Here is a 16,903-nt window from a genome sequence, read left to right on the forward strand (position 1 = left end):
TCACTCATGTCTAGACCAAGTCGTATCTAGATATCTAGCTCGGGGCATATATTCTTTCCGTAAATTGTAGCGTGAGTTGGAGTTTCGCTTGCCGAGACGGAGACGGGCTTCCATGTTGTCGAAAGCGGAGTTGCTGGAGGGTGTTAGGAGAGGATGGTTGGGGAGGAAGCAGAGAAGGGGAAGAGGGGGGTACGAAGAAAGTGGAAAATAAAGCTTACTTGAACCATTTCTTCCACAATTTATGATAATAACCACCGCGTCCCTTATGATTGGTCCACAGATTCGATGTAATATGAGAATTGCGACTAAATTGTTTCTTGCGACCATGTGTACCTATTACTTTATCAATATCCTGTCCTTCGTATACACACAAGAGAGAATACTCACATCGAAACTTTTTGCTCTTCCTCCTCTTAGTGAAAACGCTACATTCACTACAATATTTCATATCCTTCGGCATCCATTTTTGCAGCTGTTTGTGCAACATTTTTGAACGAGAAAAACATTCACAGTGATCACCCCAATAATGATCACGACATTTTTTTCTTGTTAGGGGAGGAAGATTTTCCGCGGCGCGGAGAATGTTGATGTAGTGGAGGGAACGATCGTGGCTGTTGATGAATTAGTATTTATTTTGCTTTGTTCTTTCGTCTTCTCGTTTAATAGAGAGGAATGAATGGGAAGAGAAAACTCACCATAGTTGTGCTCCCAATCCACATTTGCGGATGGGAAAGCGCTGTTTGTGAACACCAGGGGAAATATGCGATACTTCAGGTTTCGAGCAGAAGACTTCAGGGGTAGGGGAATAGTCGAGGGAAACTGGGTATTTGGGGGGTGAAAGGGTGTAAAGGTATTTACTTGGTGGGGTGTTAGTTCCTATTTTCGTAGATGCGGGGTGATGGGATGGAATAGGGGGGAAGAGGAGACATACCACGTGAGTCTGAGACAGGTACGGTCGTTTGGAGGACATTGTTCGAGGATTAAACCGTGGATTTCGGCGGGGAAAGAGTGAAAGAGGGTGAAGGTAGACATGGCTATTGAATTGTCGATTTCTTTTGGTTTTGCCTTTGCCTTCTCTGTTCTCTCTCCAATGATTTATCGCAACCCCTATCTCTCGAGGTAAACTCTCTGTATATACGTAGATATAATGTAATATGCGATACAATCTTCTTTCGACTTCTTCAAGCAATATAAACAATCAATTCTAGAATGTAAAACACAAAAACTATTCATACAAATCTTAACATTCATCGTCAAATGCAAGCCGATATCACCATCTATATATCTTCAAACCTATTCCCATCCCATCGCCAAGCTTCACGTTCGAGATCTCATTTCGTCAATTTCAACCAAATGAGCATGGAATGCGAGGCGGATCGATAGGCTGCAGCTCCGCTTTTGCAGGCAGAATTAGGGCACGTGCAATGTAACACGTGAAAGATTGGCACGTGTGGACTTGGCGATTTAGGCAGGAAGGCAGCTTGTGGTCTGTGCAATTGCTGGATACGATGATATCTACGATTTTCGCGAAGATTAGTAATAGAATTCCCTGAAGGAATGTAATGGATGGGAATTATCGTGCTCTTGTAACAGTCGTTAAAAAGAGAAATGGGCATACTAGTTATGGCCATCGCTAAAATTTACACTTCCGAACTTCTTCGTCAATTGGAATTGATGTTTGAGGAACCCCTGAACGATATTTCGTTTTGGAAACATGGTGAGATTTTCGTGGAATTGCTAGACAGTCACATGTCGGTTTACACATTCGATTTGTTCCAGTAGTCTGGATCAAGAGGTCTCGGATTCTTCACGGCTATTGAGACTGATGATCTGATATTGATTTGCATGACGGTGAGCTACCGGGAAGTGTAAGTGGTAGAGGGATGAAATAATCCAGCGAATGGCTAGTACTGCTGTGTCTGTCGGCGTCCTAGGTTAACTTTGCTCTGTCATCGGAGGATAAGAATACAGCAGATAGTTTACTGCTTAGAATGACTCTGTCATGAGTATGTATCAGTTTGACTCGGTATTCAACTAATGTAGAGAATAAATAGACCATTACCTATGTAATTCTGCTTGATCATCTTGCCCTTAATGCCCAGACAAGATCGAGGGGTTGATGCACGGACCAGATCTTTTCGGTTATCTACCCCTATGTTAGAGTGATTATTGTATTTCTATGTTCTCTCTACTGTATCTCTTTGTTAGTAGTTGCAGTTCTAGGATTTTACATTACTTGTGTTTTATCGATGATCATGAATTGGAGAATATGGTGATGCCAAATCGAAAATGCGTCAGCCATCCAACACAAACATTACTCAACTCCATTTTGCACTATTTCTGCATCAACCTTCACTACAGGTATACCATATCATTGCGAGAAGTGAAGCCTCCTATGAGAAACGCCATATCTGTCGTATAGTATTTTACATAGTGTGAGCTTCTTGCTTTCAATCTTCTCTTTGTCATTGTATAAATCAGTTCTTGTCATGAAACAAGTACACAGACATTTAACTCATGAGTAGCTTGAGCTCAATCAACATGTTGATTTTACTCTTAAACAGATACATCAAACGAACTCCTACCCTCTCTATCTACTTTTATGTACTAACTCAGTTCACATCTCACTCACTATTTGCTTTCATCTTCACCCATCAAGTCAAGTCAAAATTGATACATCATTTTTCATCCAAGCAATTCCAAATCAAACTCACTTTTGGCCTCACGAAACTGATATCTCTTTCTTCATTTTTAGTTGCTCAATGTTTGAATTTATGCCTTTCGAGCCTATTTCTGAGTACACAAGCCCTAAGTTCATGACATTACCCCTGTAAATAATCCTCTACAGAGCATTAAGTTTCCAGAAGCCCATACCTTTGCACATTGTAATCGTAAAATAAGATGCTACTCAACTTTATTGATCCAAGCTTTCCTCATACATAGCAACCAGCCTCTTCCTAGCGTAGTTTAAGATCTGGTTAGACTAGCGCATCTTCTCCAAATTATCTTCTTCCTTACAATTCATCCCTCTGATTCCCTCAACTCCGCGTTCTCTTCCTCCTTTCTTTTTTGTATGCGCCAACACCAATTTTCTTCAATTTTGTAGGCTTGCCTACAACTCCATCCCTTCTCCTAATACCTCTTTTGATCTTTAAATTCCCGACATTCTTCTCGATCTTTGACTTTCTTCCACTACCTTCGTTCTACGGTCGAACATATATCTCTTGTAAAACAACCATTTGTGAACATCGCAAGTTAAAGTAAGTCGCACACATATCTCAAGCAATTGACGCGACGTGAGGCGTACTTCTAATCCGTTTATTTGCTTAGAACTTTGTAAACCACCTTTACGACGCGTCTCACGCCTATGACTTCAAGCCAACCACCAGAAGCTTACCAACTACACACTTATCAAGTCTTCAACATGTCTATTGTAAGTCTCAACTATCTATCTCACTAGACCCTCCTCTCTCTCACCTTATCATCCCAAACCTAACACCTCCAGCGCATCATCGATCCATCCGGCGACTTCCACCTCCAAGTCTTCGAAGCAAATTCCTTCACCTCTACCACTTTCCTCGTCTCTCGCAGCACTCTAGAAAACCACTCCACTCACGATCTCACCTCCGACATCCGCAATTCCCCTACCAATTCCCTCACCCTCTACGATGTGAATATCCCCGCTATGGAAACCATCCTCCGAATCCTCCATGGTGTTCTCGATATCAATCACCATCACAGCCACAATACCAACACCCGCGAAAAATTCGATCAAGAAAGCATCGCAACCCTCTACCACATCCTCGATCTCGGCATGAAGTGGTTCAAGACCGAAGAACTCGAACCTTGGTTCTCCAAATTCTGGACAGATCGCAGCGAAAATGAAATGTCCTTGTACGATATGAAAGTCATGTTATACCCATCCTACATCTTCCGACACGCAGAAGCGTTTGCGCGCATTACCAAATCTCTTGTTTTTGAGTGGAGAAGTGGTGAGATGCATGGTTTGAACCCTCTTACGGGTCGTGCGGAATTTCGCTTCGAGCATAGGATTTTGAGTTAGTGTTATTGTCTCTTCGTTATAGAGGATATCAGCTAATTTGAGTGACGACAGAGCAACTCGTTCGTCTCAAGACCAGAATTCTCGAGCGCGAAGTTACTAATGACCTACTCGATCCACTGGATCATCTCTGCAACGACTTCTGCGAGGCAGGTGGTAACTGCATGGTAGCGTATAACAAATCATTGAGAGACTGCCTCGTCATTCCATCCATCGTTCGTAGAAACTGCTCAATCAGAGATATACTCGAGAGTGAAGGAGTAAACTTCTGGAATTGTGCCAGTCCACCGCACGCTTCTGAGCACTGTTCAAATATCCTATCCGGCAAACATGTTGTGAAGATCAAGAAAAATGCATTGAACTTCTGGGAGGGAATGTGTATCGAATGCGTCTTACGTACTTCGGGTGGACACATCAATCAAGAACAATTCTGGGAAGACGGTCGACGCAAACGCTACGGAACCTCTTGTCCCATTCCCCACAATTATCAGACGTGGAATTATAGTTACATGGGCCCGTTTGAGCTAATGTCAAAACACATAGCTGAACAAAAAGAACGCGAGAAGAATAAAGAACGCACTAGGCATGGGATGAAGTTTTCCGCTAAGTCGAGATTTCCTTATGCTTCAGATTCACCCAAACGATCTCGCAGACGTTCTTCTGTCAGCTTTTCCACTCCAGATGAATATGCCATCCAACAACAACAGAAGATTGCGGAATTGACTGCCAAAAACGGGGCTGCGAAGATGAAAAATGCTGAAGCATCAACTGATTCCAGCAGACTAAGAACTCAAGATACAACGCGCTCATTCAACACCAGTTCCCCCAAAACCCCATCTCGAAAGGCTCTCCCTGCCAAATTTGCAACTTCTGATGAAACTGCTCGTCTTCAACAAAACAAAATTGCGGAGTGGACCGCCAGAAATCTAGCCAACCAAGCTCGAATCAGAGGGGCGGAAGAAGAGGCCAAGGCAGAAACTGAAGCCGAAGCTGCTGCTGGCTATACAGATGCCTACTTTGCGGCTCTGGAATTCTACAACGACGATCATGACAACACCTTCGTCCCAGTCAATACCCCTCCTCCACCCGCCGCCAAGAAAGACCTCATCAACAACAACCACACCATCTACACTATTCCTACCCCCATGCCCAAACCATCTCCAACCACCACCCCCAAAGACCCAAACCAGTCCTTCCAATTCCCCCCAAAAATGCACGCCTTCAACTCCATTCCCGTGAACAAAGCGGCTCCCAAGAACGACTGGATTGCACAACGCTTGGCATTCTACAACAGTAACCGAGAAGGTGCACTAGCTCATCAACGCATGGTAAATGGAGAGACCGCTATGGATCTCGATGCTTCGGACGAGGAGTTGTAATTGGTAGACTTCAGCATGCATCTATTCCTCTTATTTCGGGTATTAGGTAACAGGATCATGTCTGTGCTTTATTCTGCCACAAAGACTTTCGCTTAAAGGGCTTCTGTGGTGGAAAAGCTTGGTTACTGGTCTCTTTCGGTGTTGGTTTGTAAATTTCAGCTCTTACAGAGGAGATTAGTATCAAACTTGTACTACAAGAATTCGTTTTATCAGCCTTGCTGTTTAACACCGGTATATTGGTTGAGTAGTAATTAGCTATATAACAAGGAATTCGCTCCCTCGCCATGTGCATCTGATACCCATGGTTAGCTGTGAATCTTATAGCTAATCTGACCTACGAGAATCACGAACTTTTTAAGATTGTATTAACTCATTATAAGAATTAAAATTTGGCTAACCCCCACCTGCAATGAATTTTTTGATAAAAATGTAGTCTTCTCACTGTTCTAGTTCTAGCTACATAGACCTTCGGCCATTTCGCTCAAAATAAAATCTTTACCATCTCCGGTATCTTGAATCATAGCATCAATGTATCTGCTCATCCCAGCCTGCGTTTCAAATGAGTGCGAAGATTTGGGTCCTTCTCTCCTCATTACACTGACCCACCTAGCTCCACAAAATATTTAGCCTCTTCCATCCCACAACCTTATCCTCTTCTGGCTCCGGATTGTCGTTCGCGATATCAATAAACTTTTGAATTGGAATATCAGACAATGGAATAATCCCAGTACCCTGCCTGTATTTATAGCCGAAATATAGAATGAGAATAAGGGGAATGTTGATGTTAGATGAAACGAAAGTTTCCGTGTCCCAACTAGATAGAAAAAATACATTAGTCATAGTCTTATGTATGGTAATAAGTACGAAATCTGGTAAAGACTTACTGATCCTTGATAAAGACAGAGTAGCCACCTGTCAAGAGAAGGATACTAAACGAGATCAATGCTATCCATGCAGCGTATGGTTGAAATGGTCCTTTCCATGGCAATGTTGATCGAGAAATTCCTTGCTTTCTACATCCATAATAAAACCTTAGATATACACCGCAAATAATCATCCAATTGACAAGAGCAGCAACTGCAACAAAGTCCTGAAGCCAATTAAAAACAATACTTGCAGAGCTCGAAAGTGTCAGAAACCCGAGGCAAATGAAAAGACTGAGGAACCCAATGGCAATGTATGGTACATCAAAGCGATTAGTTTGGAGAAAGACTTTTGGTGAATGTCCATGTCGACCAAGCCCATATAACATTCTAGATCCACCAAGCATAGCTACAAAATTTAGTTGAGGGTTTTCTATCCCAAAGGAAAACTAACCTGCATTACCAGCACTCCAAGCACTAGTCAAAACAACGGCATTGATGATTGAAGGAACAACTTTAATTCCTGCATTATTGGCTGCGATAACGAAAGGTGACTGGGCTGCTGTTCCTGTCGATCGCAAGAGCTCTTTATCATTCGATGGTACAATCATGCCGATCATGAATATCGAAAGTACTATGGATTGAATCAACAATTGACGCCAAAAGTCAGGGAGGGGTCAGTTCATACCGTAAAATAACATCACTCGGAAGAAGATTCTTTTCGCAGCGATGGGAATATTCCTTCGAGGTGACTGCGTTTCTGCAGCTGCAAGTGAGAAGTTTTCGACGCCCGAATAGGCATACACTGCGTTCGAAAATGTGGTCCAGAAGCCCATGAAATGACCCAAAGCGCCAGTATACCCTAGGTAGTCAACAAACGGCCCCGGATTGCGCCAATATCGGAACCCATATGTTTCACCATTCGGTCCTCCACCACAAGTGATGATCAGTGCCTAAGAAGAATTAGTAAGAGCCTTTGAGACTGACATATAGATGCACCATTATGTTCAATCCCACTATGAGCATTATCTTTAATATCGCACATGTAAATTCAAGCTCCCCATATACCCGCACAAAAAGGAGATTACTTATGACCAACAGAAATCCGAAGCAGATAATCCAGACGGCATTGTTAATTTGTACCCAGAACTGGATTAAAACGGCCGCCGCAACGAGTTCGGCGGGTATCGTGATAATATTGCTGTAAACTTGGTTCCAGCCATTCGCGAATGAGAGAGCGGGATCGACGAAATATTCGGCATGACGTATGATACCCCCGCTTAAAGGAACAAGAGCACTACGATGGTCAATATCAGCAAGAATCCTTTGAATTTGAGACTCTACACGGAGACGCACCTCAATTCAGCTATGGAAAGAACCACGCCAGATACAAGTATCCCTACAAGAGTATATCCGAGTCTACTGGGTAAGTATGGGCCGGATATCATCTATTCAATAGAGACTTACAATGCTCCTAGTGGACCTGCTCTGGCAATAGCTTTCCCTGAACCCAAGAAAAGACCCTAGAAAATTAGTGTCCGTCAAGTGCAGCTGCAGCGTGTCATGATTCTTACCGTCCCGATTGTTCCAGCCAAAGCAATCATTTGAATGTGCCTCTGAGCTAAACCTCGTCTGCGAAACGAGATTAGCTAAATGTTTGTGGAAACTGGATATTTATTTATCGTTACCTCAATTCCTTAACTTCAGCAAACTCCTTTGGTTCACCATCTTGAGACTCCGGCGATGCTCCATTAACTGGGTGGATTAAGGGTTCATCGCTGGGAGTATTGATTTGCCGATTCGTTGCAATGTCGTTTGAAGACATTTTGACAAATGGTAACTTTCTTGGGCGTTTGATTCAACAGTCATCCAAATATGAACCTTTGGCTGGACAGTGGACACGTTTTCAATGTAAATCGAGAAAATTGGTGAGATGAAGGAATTTCATGATTCTCTTTTTTACAAAGAGGAAGTGGAAGGTAAAAGGTAAAAGGATTCCGATAAGAAGTTGTACCTGCTGATTTTGCCTATGTATCTCTCCGACTCTTCCCACTGGGAAAGAACGATTTGAGTTTGACATGTCTTGGATAACCGTATCTTATCTCCGCACCTACAGGCTCATATCTTTTTGTGTATCGTGAGTTAGCTCTTGTGACCTCTTTTTCTTTCACGCGTCTCATACCAATTGCACATCACGGTCGTATCGTTGAGCGACAGTATTCTCGTCTGGAGGGATTTCATGACAGAATACTACATACGAAGCAACAAACATTGCAGAGTCTGAATCTGGAAAGTATAACAAGAAACGACCACAAGTAGAGGCTTAACATCGTAGTGTGTAACACATCTTGACGATTACAAAGTTCCATAGAATCAATTCTTTGTACTCTGGTCATACAAGATTACGATAGTTCTTGCGGGTTTGGTTGAAGGTTGTGACGTACGCTAATACCAAATCGGGTTAGGGTGGTTACCCCTGAAATCAGTGCTTCATCAAAGAAATTCGAGAATGTGAATTGCTACAAGTTAGGGCATCGTAGAAATACAGCACATGTTTGTTGACGAGCATGAAGTTATCAAAAATCACCGCTATTAGGACAAATCCTCTGAAAAGGCCATCAAACAGAGAATAGTCATGTGTTTGTCGTTTGTTCTATCCAATGACACAGCTATCTATACCAGAATAGCGACCGAGACATGGTAGTGCCGTTGCTTTGGTATTCCTTCGAATCTTGCTTCATCCTGTTATCTTTTCCTATGGAAGGATTAGATGCAAACAGAGGACGACGATATCAAGCCTGTGTTGTTATGATGGACAAAGTCACTCAACTCGGCGGCACGGAGATACCGTTCTTCAGTCATTCACTGCCATTGCAGTCTTCTTTTAATAAAAAAAGCTTTTAAGATCGTGCAATAAGCACCCTGTGAGCTGCTACAAGATTTAATCTGTCTACTCTCTATTTTGAGTTTGATTGCATTTTCTATAAATACTGCTGTTTATTCCTCACACGACCCCGGACTGTTTCCTTCTTGAGTATTTTAAGGACCTTCTCACATGTAAGGTGACTCCGCTCGCAGTAATTTTCTCTATCAGAAAAATCTACAGCTGACCTTCAAAGAACATCGTTATGGCGAATCCACGAATCTTTCACAATTTCCCAACTCCTGCCAAGGATTCCACGGAGCCTTTCTGGCATTATGAAAAGCATCATCTTCATGATCATAGAAGTACTGATATTCTGCCAGTCAGTGAAATTATCGATGTCGTTATTATTGGTGCAGGCTATGCCGGAGTAGCCACGGCATATAATCTTGTCAAGAATGACACTACGTCCAATTGCCCTAAGCTATCTGTCATGATTCTTGACGCAAGATCTGTCTGTTCTGGTGTTACTGGAAGAAATGGTAAATTCAACTATTCTTTCCGGTTAGCAATAGCATACTGAGAATTTCTAGGTGGGCATCTCAGACCAGATCTTTACGGTCACATCCCAAAATACATCAATAGAGCAGGTGTGAGTGCCGGTGCTGAGATTGCAGAGTTTGAGATTGCACATGTTCAAGCGTTGAAAGAGCTCATCTTACGCTAGAATATTGACTGTGATTTCTACTTGACCAGAACATGTGATGTATGGAACAATCAAGATGCTGCTGATGAGGCTAAGGCTGTCTATGATCGGTTGCGCCTAAATCCAGAATTATCGTACATGCAAGATGTCCACTTTAGCATTGGTAAAGATGCTGAGACTGTAAGTTCGATCTTGCCCATCTCGGAAATATTACGTGACTAACTAGTCTCAGATCTCCGGTGTTAAAGGCGCAAAAGCGTTTTCGACTTACACTGCTGCCACCTTGTCTCCATACAAACTTATCACCTCTCTCCTTACTTATCACCTCTCTCCTTGCTTCCGCCCTAACTACCGGCTCCGTCAACTTTCAAATAAATACTCCTGTTATTTCAATCAAACAATTAGCTTATGGGTATCACTTGGTCGAAACTCCACGCGGAATTCTTCGAGTCCGGAAGGTCGTCCACGCAAATAATGCCTATGTTTCTGGTGTTCTCCCCGAGTATGCTAAGAACATTATTCCATGCAGAGGTTATGCTGCCATATTAGAGTTCCCAATGATACTACTGCACCTCCTATCAATCACTCGTATATCGTTCGTACTGAGGATGGTATTCTCAACTACCTTGTTCCTAAACCTGATGGAAGTATCATTGTGGGTGGAGCTTCAGCGTTATTTCGTTCTCACAAAGACCAGTGATATAACAATGTAGATGATGGCAACTTAATTGAAGCAACCATGAAAGAGAGGTACTACGAGAATTTTATGCAGCGCACCTTTCGCGGATGGGAAAACTCGGATGCTAAAGTTGAGAGCATCTGGACTGGTGGTAAGCCACTCTGCCCCGCGACCTTTCTTAAACTCAAAAATGCTGACTTGTCATTTAGTAATGGGATATTCCTTCGACTCAAACCCTCATACTGGTCTCGTTCCACAAAAGTCCGACCAATTTATCATCGCAGGATTTAATGGCCATGGTATGCCTGTCATTTGGCTTGCGGCAAAGGGACTGGCAGAGATGTTGAGAACGGGAAAGCCCTTTGAAGAAGTTAGTGTTCCTATGCCTCCTCCTAGATTGTTCAAGACAACACAAGACAGAATTGATAGAGCTCAAGATGGTCCAGAGGGCGGCTATATTCTTAATCAAGAAGACGATTATGAGATAAACTTCTGCGCATGGAATTATAAAGCTGAGTAGACAGCGTTGAGTTCAACTTACCTCAGTACTCCAAAACATTATCCTGCAATTGAACAGATCTTTGTTGTCAAGTTTTGTTCTTCTAGTGTTCTATCGTTGTCACTTTTATTGATGCTCTGTACGTAGCGAAAGAGATGTCGAGCCACAGATATGCAGGACCTGCTATTTATTATGATCTCAGCGCCACGAGCTTTTTACCCATTAAAAGTTTAAGAATCCCAGCTGTAGCCACAAGAATTTTTCTTGAGTTCAAGGTTGTCTACAGACAAGAGAATTACTCAATCATTCAGCTTATATTGGTCGTGTTCGTATCACAGGCTATAAGCTCATTGCAACGTCGTAATGATTTGATTGGACATTCTCCACTGACTTCTTCGCTAAAGTTTCCGACAGAATGGAAATTAACGCTTGACTCGCAGCCAAACATCAAACAAGTATCTTGGATCCCAGGATCTCTACCAACCAAATACTTAGCCTAAATTCACCAGAAACCATTGCATCTATTTACTGAAGTTTTATAATTGATTTTATTCTAGAGCTATTTACCCAGAACAAAAGAGAAGATCAGCACAAGACGCATGCATGTCATTATCAATGCGGCAAGGTGTTCTTGCATACCCGGCCGCGATTTTATAATGACTCGTTACAACAAACAAGCCAATCATTGAAAGACTTCACTACCTCTGCATAATTTTGTAGCCGCCAGTGAGTTTTCAGAATGGTGCTACCTGCAGATAAACCACGGCTCGGAGTGTTAACCTCCTTCTTAATTTTCTGGGAACTACTTACAACAACTTCTAACAACTACAACAAATACAATATTAACAGGATGGATCACCATGAAAAAGCAGTGAAGGCTGTCGCAGCCTCAGTTCGAGCCTTCTTTGCTCGAAAAGAATCGTTCAGAATCTACCACGGATCGACAAACAGCACGAGACCAAAGCATCAAAATCGCCTTGTTGATATTAGCAGCCTCAACAATGTGTTGAACATTGACTCAATAGCCCGCACAGCACTCGTTGAACCGAACGTTCCCATGGATCGGTTTATCGAAGCGACTTTAAAACATGGTCTCATACCGCCAGTAGTAATGGAATTCCCTGGCATCACTGTCGGTGGGGGCTACGCGGGATCTGCTGGAGAGAGTAGCTCATTTAAACACGGATATTTTGACCAAACCATTAATTCCGTCGAAATGGTACTGGCAAATGGAGAAGTTATCAAAACATCTCGTTCCCAAAATGCAGATCTGTTCAAAGGAGCTGCTGGTGCAATGGGCACTTTGGGAATAGCCACATTGATCGAATTGCAGCTCATTCCTGCCAAGAGATTTGTCCAGTTGACTTATGAGCGAAAATCCTCGGTTCATGAGACAATTGAGGGAGTAAAGAAAGAGATCGGAAATTCCACCAATGACTATGTTGATGGTATCTTGTTCTCCAAAGATTTTGGCGTAGTAATGACTGGGAAATTAACAGATGATAAGCCAGCTACTATGAAAGAGCAATCTTTCAGTCATGCTAGAGACCCCTGGTTTCATCTACATATCCAAGAGCGAATGAATAGCGAATCCCAGAAGTCTTGCGTTGACTACATACCATTGGGCGAATATCTATTCCGGTGGGACAGAGGTGGGTTCTGGATGGGTCATCAAGCATTTCAGTACTTTCCGTTTGTTCCATTCAATCGATGGTCTCGATGGTTCCTAGACGATTTTATGCACACCCGAATGCTTTATCGTGCTCTACATGGTACTGGCCACTCATTCGAGCATATCGTGCAGGACCTTTCACTTCCCTATTCCACAGCGGAGGAATTCATTGACTACTCAGCAGCTGAGCTAAACATATGGCCTTTGTGGCTATGTCCTTTACGAGAGATACAAGCTCCAACATTTCATCCCTCAACTACATTACCGGGTTCAAGTAACGATGCAAAACCGATGCTCAACATTGGTCTCTGGGGTCCAGGATCTAAGAATCGAGGTGAATTCTTCCGACAAAATCGTCAATTGGAGAAGAAACTTGCGGATTTGGGGGGCTTCAAAGTTCTGTACTCTCACACCTATTATACGGAGACCGAATTCTGGGAGCTATATGACAGGAAGTGGTACGAAAACTTGCGGTCAAAGTACTCGGCTACATCTTTGCCTACTGTTTACGACAAAGTGAAGGTAGATATGTCAAAGTTTTCGGGGGTCAAGTTATCTTGGTATGAGTGGATAATGAAACTATGGCCGGTAGCCGGATTGGTGGGGATCAGGTCTGCGATACGTAGTAGAGACTACTTGTTGCATAGGAAGCCACTATGGAGAGAAAGGATGACCATTCAAAAGCCTTGATGAAATTAGATTATTCTTCCCTCTCATCTAGTTTGGCCATCGTCTACTTCAACTTTACACTATACGATCTTTCTTTGTCCTGTCATGTCTCAACCTTTGAGGTCAAGAAATACATTCCATCCACAAATTGTAATGAACCGAGAACGAGGCTTTCAGAGTATTTTTTGAGAGGAAGAAGCTTCTCGTTCAAAGCGTGTGATCTTGATAAGGACTTACTCTCCAGCTTTCGCCTGAGGCTCGCGAAGGAAAATTGATAAGGGGGATGGAGATGTGCCTCTATTTCCTATTCCTGATTGAGCATATAGTCCAATTAGTTTTCCATAAATTAGGCAGCCACATTAATTGAGCCGGCGTGGCTCAATTGTGGCTCTTGTTCTCTACCTAGTAGTCAGCTGAATTCAAGAAATTCATGACAAGAACTTATATTAGCACGATTGAGATGAAATCACACAACCGAAGGAAGATTGCTCAGAACTTGATATCTATATGTTCTTACTATTAACGAAACCTTTTGAAACAATTTCCTGAGACTCTATGCCTTCGTTGCGGCGCTTTGGGTCTTCCTGAAGTGCACATCCCGACTCGACCTCATCTTCAGCCTCATTTGACCATGTAAACAAGGTTCTGCTTCTAATTGAGATGAAAATGGCTCCTTACAAATATAATCAGCTAGGAAGAGAAAATGAAGAGATTAGACTGTTGAGTCTAACGCCAGGCGCACGAGATGACGATATCTCCATGCGCATTTTTCACGTACCCCTAGTCATTCCACCGAGAGAGAATAGTGAAATCAAGAGACTTTCACTTGAACAACTGCAAAGAACTCTTCAAGGTGATATGTATGCTATGAAAACAATCGATGGACGATACATCTTTAAACACCGAAACGGAAATTCAAATTCGTGGGACCATCCAGATCCAAATTTTGATCGTGCTCTTTACGATTTGCCGAAACACGGCAACTTTCCGGAAAATAAACCTAAATATGAAGCTCTTTCATATATCTGGGGGTCTACCGAGAATCCAATCACAGCACATGTGTTGGGCGAAACTTTGTCAACGATACAAATCGGGGCTTCTCTTGCTGTTGCACTTAGACAACTAAGGTACACGGATAAGCCGCGAACATTATGGGTAGACTCTATTTGTATCAATCAAAATGATGTTCCCGAGCGAAGTCACGAAATTGGACGCATGAGAAATATCTTCTCATTTGCGGATCGAACCATCATCTGGCTTGGCGAAGAAGCTGACGATAGTAGAAGCGCTTTAGCTACTATTGAGCATTTCGCCGAACAGGTCGAGTACATAGGAGGAGGATTAGTTGCATATACTCCTGGAACCAAGTTATTAGAATGGAGGCACTCAAACTTCCATCTGCCATATGACACCAAAACATGGTCATCCATAAGAGCTCTCTTCCGGAGGCCTTGGTTTAGTCGAGTCTGGGTTTTACAGGAAGCTTTACTTGGCGATCAGGGATCGTCGGTACAGTGCGGTAATACTTCTATTCCTTTCACTGCTCTTAGAAAAGCAATGTTGGTACTCGGAAGAAAGGTTACGACACCAAGCGACATACGTTCTCAATTATTGTCATACTCGCCAGGCGTCCTGCCAGATTTTATGAGAGAGTTACCCGAGCTTCTGAGATGGGCTAAGCATCGCAACTGCAGCGACCCCCGTGACAAAATATATGGAGTGTTGGGTTTAGTGTCGCCTTCGATTGCCGACGGAATAACGTGCGACTATTCTATTCCTGTGGCAGAAGTGTATAAGAGTGCGGTACTAAGTCATGTCACTGTCACAAAGAGGCTACATCTACTTCAGCACTGTCAGTTGATCCAAAGATTTGAAGACGGGCCATCATGGGTTCCAAATTGGTCTTTCGAAGATAAGAGTATAATGATAGGCATTGTCCTGGGAAGATATGCAGCAAGCTCTTCTTCTGCTGTGACACTGTATCAAGCGCCGAATACTTTGGAAGTCAGCGGTGTTTTTTCCACAAGAGTGACTTCAATTAACACTAAATGTTCAGGTGATGCAAGGGAAACTTTCCAAGCAATCCGTAGATGGGAACCTGAGGGTCTCAACTCCAGAGACTATATCGCCGGCGGCTCTTTGATCGATGCATTCCTCGAAACTATCTATCAAGGGCGTACTAAGGAAAGATATCCTGGACTTCGTATTCCACATTCCTGGGAGCTCCGCCGAAGCTATTTAAAAGCTGTTGATAAAGATAATAAAGACCAAGATGCGATACTAAATTATGTTTATGGATTGAACTTTGGTCCCACGGCATTCATAACAACAGAAGAAGGATATATGGGGATAGGACCACATGGAGTTGAGGAAGGTAAGGCTTGATTCACCAGCTCAACACCTCTTCGCAAGAGCTGACAGTACAAGGTGACTATGTGTGTGTACTATTGGGAACCGAACTTCCGATGATCCTACGCCCAACACCATCTGGAGACTTTCTGATTGTAGGATCCTACTTTATTCATGGTTTAATGGATGGAGAAGCTCTACTTGGTCCTATACCGAGTCCATGGAAAATCGAACTATACCGAAGGAAAGATTCAGGATACTCAACTCACTTTGTCAAACCGAACGAAAAAACGCTTGATGATCCACGTCTCCCCCTCTACCTTCTGAATGGGTAGAAGTTAATAGAGATGACGGTCCGTGGCCTATCGGCAAATCCTTCTTCAAAAATGTTGTGACAGGCGAGACGATGGATTCTGATCCTAGGATGCTTCCACAGGCATTGATGAAAGGAGGTGTAAAACTGCAGAAATTCAGGCTCATATAATTTTCCTAGAAAGCAAGCTTCAGCTGAGGATAGCACGAGCGCCACTAGTGAGTTTTATTCAATGACTCTTTATGGGTTATTGTTCTCGTAAATTTGATCCCTGATGGCAACACCTTGAATACTAACAAGTATACAAGACATTCCCCATGTCTAACTGTGATCTGGTTTATCATTGCACCACTAAGATCACTTCCACCAGCCAATAACTAGCCAAATCAATAACTTTTAGGCATTTAATATTCAGAGATGTGAACTCCTTTGCATTGCGTATAGTTAATCGGAGAAAATGCAAAACAGCAGTACTCTTTAACTCTACTCACACAGTATATACGGTCTAAAGAAGAATAAGCTTACACCCACTTCGCCCATGCTAATGATCTGACCTATCATATCTTGTATGAAGACACCGTGGAGTAGCCAGCATTTACCCCGCAGAAGCTCTTGATCTTCTAGAGAAGTGAATGATCTCGTTGAATGCAATCAAGATTATCATGCCATGGATATATTCAATATTCGTTTTCACGCGATTCTTTACCATCGCTAGACGGAATGGAACGATTCGGTGTACATTTATTCCTGGACCAATCCAAACACGGTGGTGATTCCATATGGTGCTCGAAAAGCTTAGCTTCGGCTGTATTTTGAATATCTGGCTAAAAGCTTTCAGATTTCCCAAGCAT

The 16,903-nt window shown here is 42.8% G+C and overlaps 7 protein-coding genes across 7 annotated transcripts; 5 read left to right on the forward strand and 2 right to left on the reverse strand.

Annotated features, from left to right (window-relative positions):
• Positions 1-1,032, reverse strand: Bfra_011530 (putative f-box domain-containing protein; the record flags this gene model as incomplete). Its single annotated transcript, XM_037341857.1, has 4 exons — positions 1-133; positions 219-611; positions 696-857; positions 932-1,032. 4 exons carry the CDS (start codon positions 1,030-1,032, stop codon positions 1-3), a joined length of 789 nt encoding a protein of 262 aa, XP_037194714.1.
• Positions 1,033-3,367: 2,335 nt separating this feature from the next.
• Bfra_011531ca (uncharacterized protein) lies at positions 3,368-5,439 on the forward strand (the record flags this gene model as incomplete). The annotated part of the gene is made up of 3 exons (XM_037341858.1): positions 3,368-3,433; positions 3,506-4,058; positions 4,115-5,439. 3 exons carry the CDS (start codon positions 3,368-3,370, stop codon positions 5,437-5,439), a joined length of 1,944 nt encoding a protein of 647 aa, XP_037194715.1.
• Positions 5,440-6,045: 606 nt separating this feature from the next.
• On the reverse strand, positions 6,046-8,127 carry Bfra_011532 (putative amino acid protein; the record flags this gene model as incomplete). Its single annotated transcript, XM_037341859.1, has 9 exons — positions 6,046-6,253; positions 6,324-6,711; positions 6,757-6,936; positions 6,991-7,255; positions 7,371-7,599; positions 7,659-7,721; positions 7,770-7,825; positions 7,877-7,934; positions 7,991-8,127. The coding sequence occupies 9 exons, from the start codon at positions 8,125-8,127 to the stop codon at positions 6,046-6,048; spliced, it is 1,584 nt and encodes a 527-aa protein (XP_037194716.1).
• A 1,303-nt stretch (positions 8,128-9,430) lies between these two features.
• Positions 9,431-10,571, forward strand: Bfra_011533 (putative fad dependent oxidoreductase superfamily protein; the record flags this gene model as incomplete). The annotated part of the gene is made up of 6 exons (XM_037341860.1): positions 9,431-9,707; positions 9,759-9,859; positions 9,893-10,051; positions 10,104-10,254; positions 10,277-10,373; positions 10,403-10,571. 6 exons carry the CDS (start codon positions 9,431-9,433, stop codon positions 10,569-10,571), a joined length of 954 nt encoding a protein of 317 aa, XP_037194717.1.
• A 39-nt stretch (positions 10,572-10,610) lies between these two features.
• On the forward strand, positions 10,611-11,070 carry Bfra_011534 (putative fad dependent oxidoreductase superfamily protein; the record flags this gene model as incomplete). The annotated part of the gene is made up of 2 exons (XM_037341861.1): positions 10,611-10,701; positions 10,760-11,070. The coding sequence occupies 2 exons, from the start codon at positions 10,611-10,613 to the stop codon at positions 11,068-11,070; spliced, it is 402 nt and encodes a 133-aa protein (XP_037194718.1).
• A 718-nt stretch (positions 11,071-11,788) lies between these two features.
• Positions 11,789-13,411, forward strand: Bfra_011535 (putative fad binding domain-containing protein; the record flags this gene model as incomplete). Its single annotated transcript, XM_037341862.1, has 1 exon — positions 11,789-13,411. One exon carries the CDS (start codon positions 11,789-11,791, stop codon positions 13,409-13,411), a length of 1,623 nt encoding a protein of 540 aa, XP_037194719.1.
• A 645-nt stretch (positions 13,412-14,056) lies between these two features.
• On the forward strand, positions 14,057-16,223 carry Bfra_011536 (putative ankyrin repeat and sam domain containing protein 6 protein; the record flags this gene model as incomplete). Its single annotated transcript, XM_037341863.1, is given in 3 exon segments — positions 14,057-15,764; positions 15,818-16,070; positions 16,085-16,223. The coding sequence occupies 3 exon segments, from the start codon at positions 14,057-14,059 to the stop codon at positions 16,221-16,223; spliced, it is 2,100 nt and encodes a 699-aa protein (XP_037194720.1).
• Between the last annotated feature and the right edge of the window lie 680 nt (positions 16,224-16,903).

This window comes from Botrytis fragariae, assembly GCF_013461495.1.
Source record: "Botrytis fragariae strain BVB16 chromosome Unknown tig00000037, whole genome shotgun sequence".
NCBI classification, from domain to species: domain Eukaryota; kingdom Fungi; phylum Ascomycota; class Leotiomycetes; order Helotiales; family Sclerotiniaceae; genus Botrytis; species Botrytis fragariae.